The sequence below is a fragment of the Rhincodon typus genome, chromosome 12 (assembly GCF_021869965.1).
Source record: "Rhincodon typus isolate 14 chromosome 12, sRhiTyp1.1, whole genome shotgun sequence".
Classification (NCBI taxonomy): domain Eukaryota; kingdom Metazoa; phylum Chordata; class Chondrichthyes; order Orectolobiformes; family Rhincodontidae; genus Rhincodon; species Rhincodon typus.
The window spans coordinates 15,345,653-15,360,792 of NC_063343.1; the positions used below are offsets into that span (position 1 = coordinate 15,345,653).

The following is a 15,140-nucleotide window of genomic DNA, read 5'->3' on the forward strand; positions in this document are numbered from 1 at the left end:
TGGATACTGGAGAATGTTGGTGAGGCACAGACTTGGATATTACAAAGTACTAGGTGAGGCAGGGAGTTAAATATTGGAGAGCGTTTGCTGGAGAGAGTTCAATATATGGCAGAAAGAGAGTTAGGTTTTGTAGTGATTCCTGGTCAGTAGATTGTGGATGTGAGGGGTAACATCATGTTGGATAGACAATATAGAAGCAGTGATCAGAAGGTAGAGTGTAGGCAAAGGGTTTATTCTAGCTGAAGATTGTCACGAATGCTTCAGCCTTATCCTTTGCACTGATGTGCTGTGCTCCCCCATCACCGAGGTGGGGTTATTTGTGGGGGTGTCTCCTCAAGTGAATTGTTCAATTGTCCACTACCATTTACGATTGGATGTGGCAGGACTGCAGAGTTTAGATTTGATTTGTTGGTTGTGGGATCACTTACCTCTGTCTTTTTAAAGCTGCTCATGTTATTTGGCGTGTAAATCATCCTGTTTTGTAGTTTTACCACGTTGACACATTATTTTAGGTGTACCTGGTGCAGCTTCTAGTATGCCCTCCTGCACTCTCCACTGAATCAGAGTTAATCCCAGATGGTAATGGCAGAGTGTGGGATATACCAGGTCATAAGGTTGCAGATTGTGCTAAAATATAATTCTGCTGTTGTTGATGGCCCACATCACCTTATAAAGGAGAATATTCTCAATGTGAAGACAGAACATTATCCCCACAAGGACTGTATGTTTGACCCAATTGTCCTGTGCAATAAAACATAGTACAGTACAGCATGGCAACGGGTCCTTCTGCCCACCATGCCTGTGCTGATCATGATGCTATTCTAAACTAATACAGCCTGCCTGCACATGGTACATACCCCTCTATTTTCTGCCTGCTCAGGTGTCTGTCTGAATGCCTCAAACTTCGCTTCTACCACCTCCCTTGGCTGTATCTTCCAGGCACCCACAACCCACTGTGTTAAAAAAAAAACTTTGCTTGCACATCTCCTTTAAACTTTCTCCCCCTCTACCCTATCCATACCCCTCATAATTTAATATAGTTCTGTTAGGCCACCCCTCAGCCTCTGACTCTCTAGCAAAAATAATCCAAGTTTTACTAACCTCTCCTTATAGCTAATAAACTCTAATCCAGGCAACATCCAATGAACCTCTTCTGTACCCTCTCCAAATCCTCCACATCCTTCCTATAGTGTAGCAACCAGAATTGCGCACAGTACTCCAATTATGACCTGACCAAAATCTTACACAGTTGCAACTTCTATACTGAATGCCCTGACCGATGAAGTCAAGTATGCCATATGCCTTCTTTTTACCCCCTTGTCCACTTGTGTTGGCATTGTCAGGGAGCTATGGACTCAGACCCCAAGATCCCTCGTATGTCAATGCCCCTAAGAGTCCAGCCATTTACAGAATGCTTTCCTCTTGCATTTGACCTCCCAAAATGTATCATCTCATATTTGTATAGATTAAATTCCATCTGTCATTTCTCCATCCAATTTTTCAGCTGATCTTTATCCTGCAACATCCTTGGATATCCTTCCTCACTATTTATAACTCCACCAATTTTCATGTCAACTGCAAAATTATTAATCAGACCACCAATGTTTTCATCCAAATCATTTATATATTACAAACAACAGAAGTCCCAGCACTGATCCTTGAGGAACACCACTGGTCACAGACCTCCAGTGAGAAAAACACCCTCCACAACTACCCTTTGTCTTCTACAGCCAAGTCAGTTTTGTATCCAACTTGCCAACTCACCATAGATCCCATGCAATTTGATCTGCTAGACCAGCCTATCATAAAATGGATCTTGTCAAATGCTTTAGTAAAGTCCATGTAGACCATATTTACTATCTTATTCTCACCAATCATCTTCATAACTTCTTCAAAAAATCAATCAAGTTTGTGAGATAAGACCTCTCCTGCATAAAGTCACGCTGACTTTCCCAAATAAGTCCATTCTTCTCCAAATACAAGTAAATCCTGTCCCTAAGAATCTTCCACAATAATTTCCCTACCACTGATGTAACGCTAATCTGCCTACAATTTCTTGGATTATCCCTGATGTGCTTCTTAAATAAAGGAAAAGCATTGGTTATTCTCCAATCTTCTGGGACCTCACCTGTGGTTAAAGAGGCTACAAAGATCTCTGCCAAGACCTTGGCAATCTCCCCCCTTGCCTTCCTCAGTATCCTGGAATAGATCCCATCAGACCCTAGGACTCATCTACCTTAATGTTTTTCAAGACAGCAAACACCTCCTTCTTAATATTGACATGCCACAGAATATCAACATACTCCTCTTGAAAGTTACCATCATCCCTTTCTCCTTGGTGAATACCAATGCAAAGTACTCATTAAAGACCTCACCCAATTCTTCTTGCTCCATGCATATTGGAAGGCCTAAAGTATAACCCTATCAGCATGATTGCATTTCTCTTCTTCCTGAGTTCTGCCCATATTGCCTCGCTAGATGATTGTTCGAAGGTGTGCTCTTTTAGTGCACTATGACATCCTCCTTAATAAGTAAGGCAACATCTCCACACTTTTACATCCCTCTCTATTTTGCCTGAAGCATCTAAACCCTGGAACGGTGAGCTGCCAGTCTGCCCTTCTCTCAGGTTTCTATAATAGCTACCACATTGTACTCCCATGTACTAATCCAGACTCTAAGATCATCTGCTTTATCTGTTACATTTCTTGTGTTAAAATAAATACGTTTCAGACTGTTAGTCCCGCCATGATCATTAATCTAGCCCTGCCCGTTCTTCCTACTTGACTTACTTGATTTAGTCCCTTTCTTCTCTTCAAACACTCTACACGCTGACTACTGTTCTGGTTCCCACAATCCTGCCAAGCTAGTTTAAATCCTCCCAGTGACACTAGCAAACTTTCCTGCAAGGATATCAGTGCCCCTCCAGTCTATGTGCAAGCCATCCTTCTTGTACAGAATGCACCTGCCCTGGAAGAGATCCCAATGATTTAGATATCTGAATCCCTCTATCCTACACCAGCTCTTTAGCTATACATTCAACTGTATTATCTTCCTTTTTCTGGCCTTGTCATGCAATCATGTCAAAGTGCTACAGGAAATAATGAAATTAATCCTGGACGGTCTGGCCCAGCAACTGCACAGCATTGTGCCCTGGTCGAAAGTTGCTTTCCTGGTTAAGTATAAAGTAAGTCAAAGTTTCTTGTAAGTGTCTCTTTGGATATACAGGCATGCAGCTGATGTTGTTGTTGAAGAAATGGTTTGAAACCTTGTCTGTTTTTCCAGATTCTCACACAACCTGATAGCTGCCTGCACACACAGGATACCAGATTACAGCCTGAGGTTTTGAATTCCACATTTCCAGGTGGGTCATTTTCATGGCGATGACCGTGAGCTCTGGAGATACCACTGCGCATCTTGACGTTGACCGAATCCTCAGTCTGTTCCAACTGAGCAAGGAGCAGCTACATATGGTGATGTGCAGGCTGAGGGAGGAAATGGAGAGAGGCCTGAGCAGAGACACTTACCAGGAGGCTCCAGTCCGCATGTTGCCCACCTTCATATGCTCACTGCCTGCTGGTAGAGGTGAGTTCCAGCGCCCTAAGGAGATGGTACTGATGAGACTGAGGAATGGGTGAAGCTGGAACGAAGAGCAATTCTGTTCAGGGATTTGGGGAGTGGGGCTGTCAGTGTTCGCCCTCTCAGCTCATAACCAACAACATCGGCTCAACAAAGACTGTGATTTGGGGCGGGGTAGAGGGCAGTCAATGGGAAGTGAAGGTGATGAGGGGGTGAGGGAGATTGAGGGGATCAAGGGGATTGAGGAGGGGTGAGGGTGATGGGGATGAGGGTGATTGAAAGGGAATGACGATGGTCAAGGAAGTGAAGGTGATCAAGGGTGATTGAGGAAGTGAGGATAATTGAGAGGGAGGGAAGGTGCTTGAAAGTGTCAGAGTGATCTGGGGATGATCTGAGGGTGGTGAAAATGTCTGGGATGGCGCTGCCAATGGGAGAGCAAGGCCCTGTGTTGGTCACTTTATTCAGGGGCTCTGAGCTGACCCGTGACCCTGGCGATGGGTGGAAGAGGAATGCAGTGCCCAGAGCTGGTACCGACTTCAATTTCTCTCTTTGACCTCCAGTAAATGGCAGCTTCCTGGCCTTGGACCTTGGTGGCACTAATTTTCAAGTCTTACGGGTGAGATTTGGTTCTCCGTGTGAAGGTGTTAAGCACGTGGTCTCTGAGACTTACAGAATCTCCCATGAACTGATGCAAGCTTCAGGACAACAGGTATTCCCAGAACAATGACTGTTAATTAGCTGACTGAAGATCTTTAACGTCAAACTGGAACCAATGGGGAGACATCTATTCAACCAGTAATTTTTTAAAATCACAAGAATTAGGAGCAGGAGTAGACTATTCTGCCCCTCGAGCCTGCTTTGCCATTATGGAAGACCATGGCTGATTTGAGTGTGCTCTTAACTCCATTTTCTCTCTGATCCCCAACCCTCAACTCCCTCATCAATCAAAAATCTATCGAATTCAGCCTCGAATAGATTCAATGTTCACTACTCTTTGAGGATGACAATTCCAGAGACTTAAGACCCTCTCTGAGAAGAAATTTCTCCTCATCTCCACCTTAGTGGATGACCCTATATCCTGACACTGTGCCTCCTAGTTCTAGCCTCCCACTCAAGAGGAGACATCCACTCTGTCAAGCCACCTCAGAATCCTGTAGGGTTCAATAAAATTTCCTCTCATTTTTATAGACAGCAGTTAATATAGGCCAAAACAACTCAACCTCTCCTCATAAGAAAGATCCTTATAAGACTGAAGGATTGAGATAATCAGTCCTGGTGGAACTCAGAAACAGCAAAAGCAAAAGCAAACATTGGTGGGATTTGTTTATTGAATACCAAATAGCAGAGAGAATGTTGAGCGCCGTGTACATCAGGAAATTACAGCTGCATGTGATGTGAGTAATACAGTAATAATGGCTGACTTCAACAAAGTTGCCTTTCATAGTTCTTTTGATTTTAGCAATTACGACATGCTGATATGTCAAGCAATGATTGTTCTTTGATTTGATAATTGATCAAGTGAACATCAGACTTTTCTTCTATTAGAATTCTTTCTTTTAAGTTTCCTTTTCATTTTATCTTTTCACTCACACAGACAGAAGGGAGAAAGATGTTTTTGGTTTTTTGGCTCTGGATGGTTCTAGCTGCACTGCTCCTACCAACTTGGAGCAAACTGCAGCTCAAGCATTCTGAGGGCAATTGTCAGGCAGTTTCTCTACAACTCAGATACTTCTGATGCTGTATTTTTGTTTATTTATTCATGGGGTGCGGGCTTCATTGCCTGGCAAAGGGGATTTAAAGAGAAATCTTTTCACCCAGAGGATGGTGGGAATCTGGAATGCATAGTCTGGAGTGTAGATGAGTGGAAAAATCTCACAACCTTTAAAAAAATTACTTGGATGAGCACTTGAAATGTTGTAGCATTCAAGGCCATGTGCTCAGTTCAGGAAAGTTGGACTTGCATACGTAGTAGTGTCTCTGGTGGTACAGACTCGATGAGCCAAAAAATTTCTTCTGTACTGTATGATTCTAAGAATGTGGTTATACCTTATTGAGAGAGTTTGACAGGGTAGATACTGAGAAGATGTTTTAATTGGCTGGAGAGTCGAGAACTGGTTATGATAGTGAGGGGATGAATTAATTATAAAATATTTTCTGACCAACCTATTGTTGCAAACCTCTGAGTCCCTCTTGGACTTGTACTTGGGCCTTCTGGAGACTACCACTACACCACAAGAGCCCTTTTTTAAACTGCAGAGTAGCAGCATGAAATAACCAACCTCCCTGGTATCTAAAACATTTGACATATCTTACTTCTAACCAGGAGTTGAGTTTGAGTATTATACTGTAAGAAATGATCTGATCAGCATAACTATTATCTAACAATATGATTTTGATATCCCCTATTTCATCATCAAGTTTGCACAGTGAAAAATTAATTAATTAATTCCCAATATGCTTGTTCCCTTCGACAGCTAGGAATTTAACGTCATACCAACAGGACTAGACATTGACAGATTGCTGCCTTTTCTTCTTTCAAAAATTTACGAAAAAACAATTCATATGAAAAGATAGAAAATGATAATACATTGATTGTGTAATAATGCAAAATATAATATTTAACAATCTCCATGTTCCACCCTGTCCTGACCAAACTCCAATAAGATTACAACATGAATATTTCTTCATTCTCAATCTTCATTATAACACAAGACATCCCTCTTCAAGGTCAAGAAACCATTTTAAAACAATCCAATAGCTGATGACTTGCATTGGCTTCATGCTGAGGTGATTTATTTTGTTTGATACTGTCCCCATGTTTGTTCTGGGACAAACTCTAATCTCTGCTCTTTTGTAGCTCTTTGATTACATTGTGGACTGCATTGCAAGGTTCCTGTCAAACCAAAACATCAAGGAGCCACTTTCTCTGGGATTCACTTTTTCCTTCCCCTACAAACAGATTGGCTTAGATCAGGTGAGAGCTCAACTGATTGATGTCTGCCTCAATCCTGTGTCACTCAGTACAATTCAACCTGTATCAAGTTATACTCAGAGCTTTACATCCACTCACTAGAGTGATGAACGTCACATTTCAGGCTCTTATTAATCACAGCTCTGCTCGACTCTGTAGGGGATCCTGCTAAATTGGACCAAGGGATTCAATATTCCACACTGTGTAGGAAAGGATGTGGTACAGCTCTTGCGAGAAGCCATTCAACGCTGGCAGGTAATACCTTTCAGTTCAGGTGCTGAGGGTGACTGACCCAGACTTTCAGACCTGATAACTGACTGACCAAATAACTGACAGACCTGGTAACTGACTGACCCAATAATTAACTCACTCTGCGAACTGACTGATCCATCAGCCTGGTCACTGACTGACCCGCTAACTAACTGACACTGCTAACTGACCTGTTACCCTGGTAACTGACTGACCTGTTAACTAACTGATCCAGTAAGTGACTGACCTTGTTAACTGACTGATTGGCTACCCTGGTAACTGACTGACCCAATAACTGACTGACCTGGTAACTGACTGACCCTGACAGACATAGTAACTAACAGACATGGTAAGTGATAGACATGGTAACTGACTGACATGAAAACTGACTGACCCAATAACTTACAGAACTGCTAACTGATTTGATCTACTATCCTGATAACTGACTAACTCAGTAACTGAATGAGCTTGGTATCTTACTAACCCTGGTAACTCACTGACCCACTATTTTTTTTCTATTCATTTGTGGGATGTGGGCATCGCTGGCTGGCCAGCATTTATTGCCCATCTCTAGTTGCCCTTGAAACGTTGTGGTGAGCTGCCTTCTAGAACCGCTGCTGTCCACCTGCTGTGGGTTGACCCACAATGCCATTAGGGAGGGATTTCCAGAACTTTAACCCAGCAACAGTAAAGAAACGGCGATACATTTCCAAGTCAGGATGGTGAGTGGCTAACATTGTGGACTTTATCGCAAGGTTCCTGTCAAACCAAAACATCAACGAGCCTCTTCCTCTGAGATTCACTTTTTCCTCCCCCTACAAACAGATTGGCTTAGAACAGGTGAGAACTCAACTAATGGATGTCTGCGTCATTCCTATCTCACTCAGTACAATCCAATCTGTATCAAGTTACACTCAGAACTTTACATCCACTTATCCACTTTACATCCACAACTTGAAGGTCATGGCATTTCCATTTACCTGCTGCCCTTGTCCTTCGGCTGTCTGATGATCTTTGGTGAATTTCTGCAGTGCATCTTGTAGGTAGTACACACTGCTGCTACTGAGCATCGGTGGTGGAGGGAGTGGATGCTTGTGGATCTAGTGCCAGTCAAGCAGTCTGCTTTGCCCTGGATGGTATCAAGCTTCTTGAATGTCGTTGGGGCTGCACTTATCCAGGCAAGTGGGAGTATTCCATCACTCTCTTGACTTGTGCCTTGTAGACAGCAGACAGGCTTTGAGGAGTCAGGAGGTGAGTTACTCGCTGCAGTATTCCTAGCTTCTGACTTGCTCTTGTAGCCACTATGTTTATGTGATGAGTCCAGTTGAGTTTCTGGTCAATGATAACCCCCAGGATGTTAACAGTGGGGGATTCAGTGATGGTAAGCCTGTTGAATGACAAGAGGCGGTGGTTAGATTGTCTGTTATTCGTGATGGTCATAGACTGGCATTTGTGTGGCGCGAGTGTTACTTGCCACTTGTCAGCCCAAGCCTGGATATTGTCTAGATCTTGTTGCGTTTGAACATGGACTGCTTCCGTACCTGAGGAGTCACGAATGGTGCTGAACATTGTGCAATCATTGGCGAACATCCCTACTTTTGACCTTATGATGCAGGGACGGTTGTTGATGAAGCAGCTGAAGGTGGTTGGGCTAAGGACATTACCCTGAGGAATTCCTGCAGAGATGTCCTGGAGCTGAGATGATTGACCTCCAACAACCACGACCATCTTCCTATGTGTCAGGTATGACTGTACCCACTGGGGAGTTTTCCCCCGATACCCATTGATTCCAGTTTTGCTAGGGCTCCTTGATGCCATACTCGGTCGAATGAAGCCTTGATGTCAAGGGCTGTCACTGTTACCTCATCTCCGGAATTCAGCTGTTTTGTCCATGTTTGAACCAAGCCTGTAATAAGATCAGGAGCTGACTGGACCTGGTGGAACCCAAATTGGCATCACTAAGCAGATTATTGCAGGTGCTGCTTGATAGCACTGTTGATGACACCTCCCATCACTTTACTGATGATCAAGAGTAGACTGATGGGGCGGTAATTGGCCGTTTGGATTTGTCCTGCTTTTTATGTACTTGGGCAATTTTCCAAATTGTGGGGTAGATACCTGTGTTGTAACTGTACTGGAACAGCTTGGCTGGGGGAGCGGCAAGTTCTGGAGTACAAGTCTTCATTACTGTTGCGGAATGTTGTCAGGGCCTGTACTGTTTGCAATATCTAGTATCTCCAACCATTTCTCGATATCACATGGAGTGAGTCAAATTGGCTGAAGACTGGTATCTGTAATACTGGGTACCAATGGAGGAGGCCGAACTGGATCATCCACTTGGCACTTCTGGCTGAAGATTGCTGTGAATGCTTCAGCTTTATCTTTTGCACTGATGTGCTGGGCTCTTCCATCATTGAGGATGGGAATAATTGTGAAGATGTCTCCTTCTCCAGTGAGTTATTTACTTGTCCACTACCATTCATGACTGGATGTTGCAGGACTGCAGAGCTTAGTTCTGATCCACTGGTTGTGGGATCACTTAGCTCTGTCTATCACTTGCTACTTCTGCTGTTTGTCATGCAAGTAATCCTGTTTGGTGGCTTCACTAGGTTGACACCTCATCTTTAGGTATGCCTAGTGCTGCTCCTGGCATGCCCTCCTGCACTCTCCGTTGAACCAGGGTTGGTCCCCTGGCTTGATTGTCATGGTTGGAGGGGGAGTGGGGGGGTGGGGTGGGTGGAATATGCCAGGCCATGAGGTTAAGATTGTGCTGGAGTATAATTCTGCTGCTGTAGATGGCCCACAGCATCTCATGGATGCCCAGTCCTGAGTTGTTAGATCTGTTTGATGTCTGACCCATTCAGAACGGTGATAGTGCCACACAACACTATGTGAAGTTATTTTCAATGTGATGGTGGGAATTATTCTCCACAAGGTCTATGCGGTAGTCACTCTTACCGATACTGTTATGGACAGGTGCAACTACAGCTGGCAGATTGGTTAGGATGAGGTCAAGTATGTTTTTCCTTCTTGTTGGTTCCCTCATGACCTGCCGCAGACTCAGTCTAGCAGCTATGTTCTTTAGAACCTGACCAGCTCGATCAATAGTACTTCTGCCAAGCCACTCTTTGTGGTGGACATTGAAATTCCCCACCCAGAGTACCTTTTGTGCCCTTTCCATCCTCAGTGCTTCCTCCAAGTGTTGCTCAGCATTGAGGAGTACCGATTCATAAGCTGAGGGAGGACAGTATGTGGCAATCAGCAGGAGTTTTCCTTCCCCATGTTTAACCTGAAGCCATGAGACTTCATGGGGGTCTGGAGACAATCTTGAGGACTCCCAGAGCAACTTCCTCCCAACAGTATATCATGTGGCGCCACCTCTGCTAAGTCTGTCCTGCCAGTTAGACAGGACATATCCAGGCATGGTGATGGTGGTGCCTGGGACATTGTCTGTAAGGTATGATTCCGTGAGTATGGCTATGGCAGGCTGTTGCTTGACTAGTCTGTGAGACAGCCCTCCCAATTTTACAACTAGCCCCCATATGTTAGTGAGGAGGACTTTGCAGGGTCGACAGGGATGTTTCTGCTGTTGCCTTTTCTCGTGCCTCGGTCGATGTTAGGTGATCCATCCGGTTTCATTTCATTGAGACTTTGTAGTGATTGGTAGAACTGAATGGCTTGCTCGGCCATTTCAGAGGGCAATTGAGAGGCAACACATTGCTGTGGGTCTGGAGTCAAATGTAGGCCAGACCAGATGAGGGTGGCAGATTTCCTTCCCTGAAGGACATTAGTGAACCAGATGTGTTTTTCCGACAATCAACAATGATATCACAGTGATCAGTAGATTCTTATTCCAGATTTTTAAAAAATTGAACTCAAATTCCAACACCTGCTGCGGCAGGTTTCAAAGCCAAGTCCCCAGATCATGAGCTGAGTTTCTGGATTAATAGTCTAGCTCATCATCTAGTACACTTGTATCTGAGTGACCCAGTAACTGTCTGACCCCATGATTGATTGAACCTGGTAACTGACTGACCCGAAAACCGACTACCTGGTTACTAATTGACCCATCAATTGACTGATCTACTAACGAGGTATCTGACTAACCTTGTGACTTACTGACCCTGTAACTGAGAGCCACTTCTTCATGCGGAGAGCGGTGCGTGTATGGAATGGGCTGCCAGAGAAAGTGGTTGAGGCAGGTACAATAGGAATATTTAAAAAGCATTTAGATAAGTACGTGGATGGGAAGAATTTAGAGGGATATGGACCAAATGCGGGCAATTGGAACTAGCTGAGTGGGCACCATTTCAGCATGGACCAGTTTGGGCTGAAGGGCCTGTTTCCATGCTGTATTACTCTATGACTTTATGACTTTATATCTGATTGACCCAATTGTTGACTCATCCTAATAACCAACTAACCTGCTAAGTAACTGACTCAGTAACTGACTGTCATGTTTCTTACTCTAATCCAACAGACCCAGGCTCAACCATTATTTCTTGTTCTTATTGAATACTATGTCAATTATAATATTGTTCATGTATACTTTGAGATAAAGTGCTGTGAGTGTGATGATCAGAGTGATTCTTGCTGCAATCTGTATTTATCCATCTCTGTCATAACCAGCCATGTGGAAAATGGGTTCTTTGTTATCACAAACATCTGACTGAATCAGTTCATATTAACCATATCTGTCCATGACAATCTCAGTATCCAATATGTGCCACGGTCCTAACACTGACAGTTGTGAAACAGCATTGTCAAACATTCTCCAGTCTGAAAAACAGCTATTCACCATGTTTTATTATCTCCTGTCTTTCAGCCATTTTTCCTACATACTAGCCTCCTCCTTCCTGTTCCTTGTGCCAGTGTTCTGTTAACCTGTTAGTTCTATGTGAAGACATAGTACGTTGGTCTATCGTAAACATAGAACGGTACATCATGGGAACAGGCCCTTTGACCAACCATGATGCCATTCTAAACCAATTCCATCTACCCTCATATGGTCTGAATCCCTCTGTTCCCTGGCTATTCATGTGTCTGCCTAATTGCCTCTTAAATGTTGTTATCATCTCAGCTTCTACCACCTCCCCTGGCAGCGCATTGTAGCCACCTACTGTGTAAAAAATGTGCCTCGCACATCTGCTTTGAACTTTACCCCTCTCATCTTAAATCTATCCCACCTCATATTTGACATTTCCACCCTGGGAGAAAGATTCCAACTATTCACTCTATCCATGCCTTTATTCTATCAGGTCACCCCTCAGTCTCGAATACTCTCGTGAAAATAGTCCAAATTTGTCTAAACTCTCCATATAGCAATTTTCTCCAATCCAGGCAACATCCTGATAAACTGAAACAAAAATAGAAATTGCTGGAGAAACTCAGCAGGACTGGCAGCATCTGTGGAGAGTAAGCAGAGTTAACATTTCAGATCCAGTGACCCTTCTAACTGATAAACCCCTGTACACCCTCTCCAAAGCCTAGATATCTTTCTTACAGTGAGGCAACCAGAACTGCATTACGTCATTTGGGGTCTCATCCAGAATTACAAACACCGAGGTTTAAGAACATAGGAACAGGAGTGTGCCATTCAGCCCTTCAAGCCTGATCCACAATTCAATATGATCATGGCTGATATGTATATGCCATATGCCTGCTTTGATATCTTACTAAATAAAAATTTTCTATCTTACATTTAAATTTAACAATTGAATTAGCATTAACTGCCATTTTAGGAAGTGAGTTCCAAACCTCCATAACACTTTGCATGTAGGAACGTTTTCTAACACCTCTCCTGAATGGACTAGCCCTAATTCTTAGAATATGCCTCCTGGTTCTAGAATCTTCAACCTGTAGAAATAGTTTATCTCTAACCCTGACTTTCCCTCTTAATATCCTGAAGGGGTCACCCCTTAATCTTCTAAATTCTAGAGAATAAAGGCCTAATTTGTCTCATCTACCTCATAAATTAGCCTTTGAAATCCAGGTATCATCTTTGTAAATCTGTATTGAACTCCCTCTGAGGCCAAAGCATCCTTCCTAAGGAGTGCCCAGATCTGTTCATGGTACTATTTGAGGTTTAACTAGAGATTTGTATAACTGCAGCATAATGTCAGCATCTGGATTCGCCAGCCCTTTAGATATGAAGACCATAAGTCCATTTGCCTTTTGACTATTTTCTACAGCTTTTCCTGACATTTTAAAGAGCTATGAACCTGAAGCCCCAAACCTTGTTGGACATCCACTGTATTTAACTTTATGCTTTCTATAATAATACCCTATTCTATCTTTTGACAGTCCAAAATGGATGACCACACACTTACTTATATTAAAATCCATTTGCCACAGCTTTGCCCATTCACCTAATTAATATCCTGTTATAGTTTTATGCTGTCATCAACACTGTCTGCAATATTGCCCAATTTTGTGTAATCAGCAAATTTGGATATTTGACTTTTAATGCCATTACCCAAATCACAGAATTCCTATAGTGTGGAAGCAGACCATTTGGCCCATTGAGTCCATACTAACCCTCCAAAGAGCATCCCAGAAAGACCCCACGTCCCTCCCTGTAACCCTCCATTTCCCACAGCTAATCCATCTAGCCTGCACATCCCCAGATACTACTGGCAATTTAGCATGGCCAAACCACCAAACCACTTGCACCATGGGAAGAAACCAGAGCATCCAGAAGAAACCCATGGAGACATGAGGAGATTGTGCAAACTCCACCAGTCACCCACAGGTGGAATTGAACTAGCTTCCTTGTGCTAAGGCAGCAGTGCTAACCACTGAACCACTATGCTGCCCAACCACTGTGCTGCCGTCGTTAATGAATATTGTGAATAATTGAGGCCTGTCCTGCATGACACCACGATTCACATCCTGCAAATTTGAATACATATCAATAAATTCCAACCTTAGCTAACAGTCTGTCATGTGGAACTTTTATCAAAAGCCTTCCCAAAGTCCATATAAACAACATTCTTTGGCTTACCTCTCTCCACAATCTTTGTCACCACTTCAAATAACTCTATGAGATTTGTCAGACACGAATCAGACATTTGTCAGACCTTCATGAATCCATGCTAACTCTCCCTGATTAACTGAAAAATTTCGAGGTGATCAGTTACCTTATCCTTGACTCCAACAATTTCCCCACCACAGATTTCAGGCTGACTGGTCTGTAATTCCCTGACTTTCCTCTGTAACCTTTCTTAAAAAGCAGAACACCATAAGCAAATCACCAATCAAGATGTACAACTTCTGAATCCAGGGAATTCAGAAATATTATGATTAGAGCATTGTCAATGCTCTCCCCTGCCTCCATTAACACCTGTGGATGGGTCTTGGGGATTTGTCATACTTCAGTTCCATTAATTTTTTAACCTAATTTTATTTAGATCCTATCCTTGATTCATTTCATTGGGACTTCTTGGCAAGTTATTTCTTTTCTGCTGTGAATGCTGAAGCAAAATAATCATTCAGCATGCCTGCCTTTTCCCCATGGTCATTGAGAATAGAACATAGAATCCTTACAGTGTGGAAACAGGCCCTTCAACCCAACAAGTCCACACCCAACCTCAGAGCATCCCACCCAGACCATCCCCCTATAACCCACCTAATCTACACATCCCTGAACACTACAGATAATTTAGCATGGCCAATCCACCTAGCCTGCACATCTTTGGACTGTAGGAGGAAACCGGAGCACCCGAAGGAAACCCACGCAGAAACGGGGAGAATGTGCAAACTCCACACAGACAGTCACCCAAGGGTGGAATCAAACCCGGGCCTCCGGCACTGTGAGGCAACAGTGCTAACCACTGAGCCACCGTGCTGCCCATATGTTCACCCTCAGCCTTCAGTGGGCAAGCAGTACTATTAAACCGCCACTTTCCCTTTATGTAACTATAAAATCTCTTCTCAATATCTTTTATGCCTTTTGTAAGTTTCCTGCCATAATCCTTTTCAGCCACTCTTATAAGCAACTTTATAGCCATTTGTTGTCTTTGTATTTGTCCCATTCTGTGGGATCTGTAGTGTTCTTCGCATTTTTGTAAGCATTTTCTTTTAGTTTTATGCTGTTCCTTACCTCCTGAGATGACTTTGCTAACCACTGAGCCACCGTGCCACCCTTAATGTCTTTCCCCCTTAACTTTTCATTATTTCATGTGAAACTCCAGGATGTTTCCAAGCTGCAACATGAGCCTTCAATTTTTTTTTCAAATGTTTGACACACAATCAAAAGAAATAGCTCTTTCCTTCTGGGCCATGAATCTTCTGTTAATGAACTGAAAAGGGTTCCCACATTTCATGCCAATGGACTCACTCAAAG

General features: G+C 43.3%; 2 protein-coding genes across 5 annotated transcripts in view; one reads left to right on the forward strand and one right to left on the reverse strand.

The window, feature by feature from the left end:
- LOC125484553 (hexokinase HKDC1-like) overlaps nucleotides 1-15,140 on the forward strand; it is a 50,132-nt gene that overhangs the window by 15,336 nt on the left and 19,656 nt on the right. For 3 of the 4 annotated variants that reach the window (XR_007263386.1, XR_007263385.1, XM_048603825.1), the window contains exons 2-5: nucleotides 3,283-3,582; nucleotides 4,137-4,285; nucleotides 6,434-6,550; nucleotides 6,707-6,802. Coding sequence is in view for 2 of the 4 variants with exons in the window: in XM_048603825.1 (XP_048459782.1) it covers nucleotides 3,375-3,582; nucleotides 4,137-4,285; nucleotides 6,434-6,550; nucleotides 6,707-6,802 (570 nt within the window). In the remaining 2 variants the exon portion in view is untranslated. Of the gene's footprint in view, nucleotides 1-3,282; nucleotides 3,583-4,136; nucleotides 4,286-6,433; nucleotides 6,551-6,706; nucleotides 6,936-15,140 lie in introns of those variants that run through there. The other variant, XM_048603824.1, reaches the window with a different exon arrangement.
- grk6 (G protein-coupled receptor kinase 6) overlaps nucleotides 3,447-15,140 on the reverse strand; it is a 127,201-nt gene continuing 115,507 nt past the window's right edge. Inside the window, exon 16 of the mRNA XM_048603819.1 lies at nucleotides 3,447-3,482. Within this exon, the coding sequence (XP_048459776.1) occupies nucleotides 3,462-3,482 (21 nt within the window). The 3' untranslated portion in view covers nucleotides 3,447-3,461. The remainder of the gene's footprint in view (nucleotides 3,483-15,140) is intronic.